This window comes from Drosophila biarmipes, chromosome 3L (genome assembly GCF_025231255.1).
Source record: "Drosophila biarmipes strain raj3 chromosome 3L, RU_DBia_V1.1, whole genome shotgun sequence".
NCBI classification, from domain to species: domain Eukaryota; kingdom Metazoa; phylum Arthropoda; class Insecta; order Diptera; family Drosophilidae; genus Drosophila; species Drosophila biarmipes.
Window position 1 is genome coordinate 17,436,288 of NC_066613.1, and position 8,243 is coordinate 17,444,530.

Sequence of the window (8,243 nt, forward strand, 5' to 3'; positions counted from 1 at the left end):
TTAACTTTGAGTAAAATAATAATAAAAATTTTAGTATGAAAATCATGAACATTGAACCAAATTGGTTTTCATTTAAAAGTGGATACAATTTAGCCTTGAGTTGCAAAACAATTTAAAGAAAGAAATTCAAGAAAACAAATAATTCACCACTAGTTATTACCCAAAGCGTCTTCTAATGCCTTAAGTTAACCATTAAATCCACTGATTCTACCACTTAAACCCACTCTTTCCCCATTTCACCGGCGATTAAAGAATTCTTGCCGGCCCGCGCCCACTTAAGGTTAAGGTTTTCACTTTTTTCTCGGGTTTCGCTTTTCTTTGGCCATTAAGTTTCGACGTTGGTAAACAAAAAAGCGAAAGATAGCCACAATTTTTGCCCATTTTGTTGATGCGACGTCGTAAACTTTCATGTGCCGCCTTCGCTGCCAACTTTTTGGTCGTGATCTTTCACTCACTCACTTTTTCCACTGTCTCTTCAAACGAACTGGCTAACTGGCGAGCACACACACCCGCCGAGACATTCAAATTAGTTGTGGGCGCTGTTCCCTGGTTTTCTTCTCCACTTTTTTCGGACCCGTTGTAATTCCAGGCAACACACGTTCGTGAGGGCCAAAACCAAGCCCACCTGACCACGCCCACCTGCCAGGGGGGACACGCATAAATCTCGCCACTATGTCAATCGCATCAAAGTCACGTAATCTATGTGACATTTTCACTGAATCGTTAAAATTGGAAAAGCTACAGAGCTGCACTTCATTTGGCACAGGAAAAAATACAAATATAGTTTTAACCGCGCTGGAAAATAATAATTAATATCTTCTCAATATCAATATCAATATTAATAAGTATTTAAAGAAATTTAATGCTAACTTAAATAATATTATACCCAATCATTTTATCGATTTAATTTTAAAATATTTATGGTTTGCTGTGTCTGCATTTTTACACTTCTTTTTTAAGTGAAAGATTTAAGCTGACTGTAATTTTGAAGAAAATTGGGTAGCTACTATGTAAAGCCGTCGCAAAAGCTGTTAAAAAAGTTATACAAATTACGGTGAAAAATAAGTTACATTTTCTTCCTGCAACATATTTTTGCAGTGCGCATAGAACGCACATTGCTCATCGTGAATAATTCAAGTGGCGTCCGCTAAATGCAGTTAGATGCACATTTGCTTAGCAAATGGTTTTCAAATCTGTTTGCCCCTGTCCGTTAGTGGCTCATCAGCTGGCCAACACTTCACGGCCAGTCAACACACTGCAAAGATGATTAATGTCAAAGTCAGCGGCAGGGCAGGCAAAAATAGTAATTAAATTTTTCGTTAAATCCGATCATTATGTAAAAACAAATTGAGTTCTGCGAGCGCGAAGGTTTAATCAAATTTTTCACACGAACATTTTTTGTAGAGCTTTTTGCTTAACCCCATTGCCAAAAAAAGGGTAAAATAAAAAGCAAGCTGGAACACAATGCGCAGAAAAAATTGTTAACACGCACCCCGTGAACTGTCTCACATGCTCGCTTTAAAATCGGTAGTTGCTGCATTTATTTTCCACCATTTTGTTGCAATCTCTCGCCATCTTTTGTACTTTTCAGGAAAGAGGAAAAGTGTGCGACTTTGGCTGTATCTTTGCATCTTGAAATGTAATGCATTACAACTGCACGCGACTTCAGCACTGGATTATCTTCCTGAGCATCGAGTTTCAAGGTCAGAGAGCTTTCAGACCTTCGCTGTTGTAAATTATTGATAAGCATCAAAAGACGCGATTTCATAAATATTTTACACTTTGACAACAAATATTTTCAAGTACAACGATTTTTTTTTGGATACAGTTTAAAATGGAATAAGCTGCGCTAATCATTATTCATTTTGCTTTTGTTGAAAATTTAAAACCTAAAAAAGAAATGGCAAACTTTTGGAATTATATATTCTCAAGCCTTTTGATTGATGTAGGTTTTTCTTGAGGATAAAAATAAATAAATGCAAATTGACATTAATTTATTACCCTAAGACTTTGCTTATCTGCACATAATACATTTACCAGCATAAAACCCTTCGTGTCATCGTGTTTTTCTCAGTGCCCCTTTGTCAGCGATTCACAAGTTTCCCTTTGACGGCTCTAAGAATGGGCCAAAATGATTTGTGCGAGGCCAAGACGGCAACACTTTCCATTCACGCCCGCGCCCTTCGCTTTTCCTTTGCAAACAGTTCTCAAGTTGTGCGAAACTGGAAATTAAAAACACTTAATGTGCACTTCCGGTTGGGTTGGGGGCCAGATGAAAATTCCGCAGATGCTATGTACTATATCTGAGATCCCAGACTTGTATCTTCTGCGTTGAGTTGCTGCTGCCGGAGCAACTTATCGGTGCCATCAGCAACAGCAACAGCAACATGTACAGCGGCAACATCGGCGGGCCAACAAAATTTTACGTTAATATGTTTGTTTGTTTGTCTTTTGTTTTTGGCTCTAACCCTTTTTTGGCACGTTTTGTCTTCTGCCTTTGTTGTCTGTGTGTCGTCTTGTTTTTGGTTGTTATTTTTTTCCTCACTCCACTCCACTCTTCACTCTTTGGCTAAATGTTGTTTACTCTTTGTCATTGCTGGTGTTGTTGCCATTTTTCTTTTGTTTTTCCCAACATTGTTGGTGCCGCTGCTTAACATTCACCTACTTTTCACCTTGTTAGCCACGTTTGAGCAGCAGCAGCAGTGGAAAAAGCAAGTTCTGCGCTTGGCCCTGGCATCATCAAAGCCAACGGCGGAGGCTTCAAATGAAATTAGAAGTTGACGCAGTGCAAGAGTAGAAAAAGCAGCTAAAAAGCACCAAAAGGCAGCCAACACAATGAGGCACAACGGGACGAAAGGGCTGGAGCAAAAAGCCAACAATGCAAAATGCACGGAGAGCCAAAGCCAAGGAATGAAGCGAATTCAGAAGAAAAAGGCCTACACTAAAAAGTTATGAATGACCATGATATACTATATTTAAAATTCACAAAATCTATTATTTTTCACTGAAGAAATTTTTAAATTTTATATTTATTTATGCTGGTTACCCAAGGAATATTATAGGTATATTGCTTAGAATATATACACATGTAAGCTACATTGTGTTTAAGAGTTAAGCTTAAAATAGTTGTCATATTTTTTATATAAATAAATAAATAAGGCTTTTATAAATTTCAGATTGCATTTACGAATCATAAAGTTGTAAAAATAGTTGCAATAAATCCTTTAAATTTTCAGCTTATTTCTGTGTTTACGAGCTTAATTATAACCGCTCCAGCTGTGGTCACCTCTAGTTTCCCCCAGTGTAGATCCACTCTCCTCGGCAGTGAGAAGATGAAAACTGAGCTCTAAGTAGAAAGTTAATTAGGCTTAAATGTGCGAGAAGTCGACGATGACGACGGCATTGAGTAGGAAACACAACAAATACAGCAAGAATAATGGCAACAATAGCCGGGGAGAGGATGAGGCAGAAAGCCAATTAAAAATTCTTATGCTTTTGCTTTAATTTTCCCGGCCAGCCTCGCAATGGCTAATAATAATTTTTAGCCAAAAACTGCTCGGTGCGCGGCGGCATCTGCCGGCTTGTTAATTAATTTTTATGCATTTCTACAAATGTTCAATCCGAAAAAGTTTTCGATGCGATGCGGACTCGACTTGGCGTTTCTGTTCGCGTGCAGCGGAGCGAGCCAATCAATGGCCAGCGAAACTTTCGTTTCGACTGAATTTCACTCGCTGGCCCACAGGCGCCCACAGCAATCGCCCAGAAATCACTGGCCAACAGGCCGCCAACTTGGTTGACATTAATTGGGCCCATTAAACGGTGTTCGCTAATAAGTTGGCATCAACTAAGTTTCGGAAGTGGCGCTCTAGCTCTTCCGTTTTGGCCATTGTTGCCGCTGTCTGCTGTTCTCGGCCTTGTCCGGCGGACAGATGCGTCGCAATTGGAACGATTAACACTCGAATTGTTTACGGCGGATTGGATTGTGTGTTTGTGTTTGCGGCTCTAATGACACAGCAATCTGCGAGCCAGGTCAACTTTAACTGGATTAGCAACATCCGACAGAGGGATACCTTAAAAGTCGGGCCTGAATCAAAGGAGTTTGTAAGAAGAATTAAAAAAAATCGAATTTAAAAATACATTATAATAAAGAATCTAAAATATATACCGTGGTGAAATAAAAATTTAAATAAATTGTATAAAGGTATATCTTACAAACCAAAATATAACTATAAAAATATACATAATATCAGAATTTAAAATTTGAATAAATTTTGTTTACTTAAATATTTTACTAAAGAAGTTACCTGTTAAAATAGGCTGTTTAATATTTTATTATGTGCCGAAAAATATAATAAGGGAGTGCCAAATTGAGTTTTTGTTAAATTTTTTGGGAATCCCTTAAGGAGAAAGAGGCAATTGCACGGGGGATATATTTTTAGCCACCTACAATTAACTTTACTAGCTTAAACTATATACCCCATTTTTCAATGTTACAAAAATTCAATCATAATTAATATCTCATGGCTTATACCCTCCATATTAGGCTTTTGATAATATATCAATGTAAATCCGGGCTGCCCACTCCCTAGCCGTTACCAACTTGATGACCTCATCGAGCAGCCCATTGCCACTGCGCAAAGAGGAAGCCTTAGCGGCCTAAAGGTCGTGTCATCAACGCGGCCAACGGCAGCAACTAATTTGGGGCTTAACTCTAATCAAAGTTGAGCAGGCCGCCGGACTGAAATCCCACGGATGCGTGCCTGCATGCGAGTGTGTGTATCTGTGAGGGCCATAATTGAATGGCGCAGGGGGTGGGTTTTCCAGGGGGCGCACTGGTAATCCACTGGGCACTGCAGAGTCCACAAAAGGGACTCCTCCACTCCGGCCAGCCAACTTTCTGCATGCGCCAGTCAATTTGCATTTTGAGGAGAGCGGCAACTGTTGCATAATTAAAATTGGAAAATTAATTTCATAATTTTGGCCAGCGCTTTCATTATTAACAATTGTCCCGAAAAAACAAAGGCTCCTCTGCTGGCCAACATTTTCTCGGCTTTTTGCTGTTTTTGCTGTTTTTCAGTTTTATGTTTTCGGTTCTCTGTTTCTGGGCATCTCGATTCGCTTTTGTTTCGGGTTTCGGGTTCCGAGTTCCTGTTCTGGTCGTTTGGCTGGTTCCATTTATTATTTATGTGCATTTTGATGTGGAAAATATTCCTTTCACATCTTTTTGTTTTGCTTTGTTATAGTTATTTTTCAGTGTGATATTTTTTTATTTTTGCTTGCTACATGAAGTTGTGCCAGTTGCAAATTTGTCGCCACCCGGAAAACTTTTTAGGGAGATATTTATATATATTTTGCTTATTGTCATTTGGCTAACATTGTAATGCAGCTGGACTGGCAAAGTTTTTCTTTATTTTTTTTGCAGCACCAGAACTGGGAAATCTGAAGAGCCATTTCCACTTCACACTCCTCGGTCATGTGGGTTAATTAGCACTGGCTTTTCCCCAACTAAAGGGAAAACACTTGGTGTGGTAAGTGCAACACATAAGGCTCTGGGATTTCCGCCTTGGCAGTTCCGATTTAACCCCGGCTCGGCGACTACAGTTCCGATTTAACCCGGGCTTAATGAGGCCGCAGATGCGGAGTTGGCCAAAAAAAATCGCTGATGTAATGCCACGCACATTTGCCACAAGGCAATGCCCCTACCACACCGCCTAACTGCCCATTGTGTGTAAATTTGTTACCATTTTTTCTGCTCTTTCGCAGTTTTTGTTGTCTTCTGCGCTGCCTCGTATTGCACATAAAGGTAATTTCTAATTTGCTGGTGTTTTATTGTTTTTCTGCCGGTTCACTTTATGGCGCCGACTTATGCAACACCTCTGAAGGCAGCGACGCATGCGCTCGAATTACACACATGGATGTGGATTTGGATTTGGACGTGGATGTGGACATGAACATGGACTCTAAGCGCGTACCGCTCGCAGGGCCGCCTCGATACTCGCCGTAAAAGCATAACGGCGTCCATTAATCATGCGGGTCACGTCCAACCGGCTAAAAAGCAACAGAACTGAAAACTTACACTAACACAAAATGTCTAAAGGCGAGAATATGCTCTAGTAAACGGAGAACTAATTGTGAATAGTTAATGAGTTGTGGGATTTATTATATAAGACCTTGGAAGAGTCGAAATCTGATTAGGTAGGTATTTTATTCTATTCTGGGAAGTTAAGAGGTTTCTTATTGCCAAGCCTAATTAAGGAATTCGAAGGTCTAGAATTTTAGAGTTCCACCAATCTAGACTGATCTGTTAAATTAAAAAAAAAAAACACATTTATATATTATTTTAAATTTCTTAAAATATATATTTTTGATATAAAATAAAGAATAAATATATATTTCTTTAAAAATATTATTTCTAGCAAGGCATTAAAAATATTAAGTGGAACTAAAACTCCTGATTTTTAAATTAAAGGATTTTTACTATTTATAAAGACACTTTGGTCTCTTGGATTGGTATTAAAGAGCTATAGCCTTTTCATGACACCATTTAATTTTACTTATGAAACCTAATAAGCCTCATAGCTTCAAGGCAAAGAGAAAGGCTGAGTAATTAACAAATAATTCTTGTTATATTCCTTAAGTTGTATTATTTTATTCCCAAAAGAATTAGTTACCTTTCATGGGTTAAACTTCATTTGCCTTAATGGTGGACTTTTACCATTCCTCTTTATAATGCCTTAGCTTAGGGACTTTAGCACTTATATTCTCTGACCTATGTAGACCGAGGACCAGTATTTTTCCCCAGTGCAGCGAGACCAGTGGGAATCTAGTGTGGCAGCAAAAGAACGGTAGCATCGACAACTGTTGCCAATTAGCGGCGACATGCAAAGCACATTTGCATCTGCATTGAACCTGGAGCTCTCTATTCCGATATTCCGATATTCTGATATTCTGCCTGAAGGCGATGACACCGCTGGCAACCGCCGAGCTGGAAAACGTAATGGGTGGAAGTCGCAGCGCAAGATTAGCTAAGGCAGCCAGGTGAGGGCAGGTACTGCCCCCTAATTGAGCACTTGAGTTACAATGTGCAGCAATAAATTGAGGATTTTTGCATACCTGTGAAAGGCCGGGAAGCCCTGATCGATCTACCTGGCTGGCTTAAAAGTCGCCCGCACACGCACTGATTGCATCATTTGGCCTCAAACCAGCGACGAGCGCGTTTCAATTTGCATAGCACAGTGCACGAGATACTAGAGGAAATAAATTCAGGAAAATATGTCTGAGTATTCGTGCAACTTCTACAGCGACTACTCCCCGAGGACGGAGAAATCCGTGAGCTACGCCCTGTACCTGCATCGCCGGGAGCTGGGGCGCCCCAGGCGCAAGCTGATGCGAATCGCGAGCACCAAGCTGCAGCTGACAAATGAGCTCATCCAGCTGCAGCAGCGCCGCCAATGGGAGACGGCCTTTGACCCGGAGTTCGACGCGGAGGCCAGCTCCCAGCAGATGAGTGCCCTGGACCGGGAACGCGAGTATCGCGACCGACTGCGAACCAATATGCAGAGGCAGCTCGAGAAGCAGCAGAAACGCAAGCGAAAGTATCTCCAGGAAATCGGCAAGCTGTAGTATTATCCCCCATAGCGCGGAAGGCATTAATTAATTAATTGCTCGCCATATTAAGTATTATTAAAGGTATTATAACTCACAGAGGCAAACAAGAAAATCTAGACTTCTAGGCACACGTTCTAATGACCTGAGTAATTTTTTAAATAGTACAGGCACTCCGGAAAGCCATAGGAAATAATTCAGAAACATATTTTGTGATAACGTTTCGGTCTGACTTTTCATATCTCTTGACAATATTACTTAGTATTATATGACAATATATGAATTCATTTTTAAGTCTAGTAATTAAGGTAAAAACTATGTTTAACATATTACGAATCCTAATAAAACAAATCAAGTTTAAAAAGAAATCTCGTTATTTTAAAGTTCATTTTACAGGCAAAGCATAATATTCTTAAAGTATAAGTAAATTTTTAAACACGTTTGGAAAATTGCTTTTCCTTCATTCTAGGCCAGGGACCCGTTTTGCCCATCCAAAGTAAAGTATCATAAATCACCGAAAAACTGTGTCTCCGTTTGACTCCCACAACTCAGAGGATCGGGGCTGAGACAAGCAATAGTGTTTGACTTTTGACACTCTTTCCTAGGCGGTTGAGGTGGGAACGTCTGTCAAGTGCAGG

General features: G+C 39.9%; 1 protein-coding gene across 1 annotated transcript; it reads left to right on the forward strand.

Annotated features, from left to right (window-relative positions):
• Positions 1-7,202: 7,202 nt before the first annotated feature.
• On the forward strand, positions 7,203-7,854 carry LOC108035192 (uncharacterized). The gene has a single exon (XM_017110682.3). It carries the CDS (start codon positions 7,273-7,275, stop codon positions 7,621-7,623), a length of 351 nt encoding a protein of 116 aa, XP_016966171.1. The 5' UTR covers positions 7,203-7,272; the 3' UTR covers positions 7,624-7,854.
• The last annotated feature ends 389 nt before the right edge of the window (positions 7,855-8,243 follow it).

Coding starts and splice junctions, on each gene's coding strand:
- LOC108035192 (XM_017110682.3), top strand. CDS start 7,273: ATGTCTGAGTATTCGTGCAACTTCTACAGCGACTACTCCCCGAGGACG.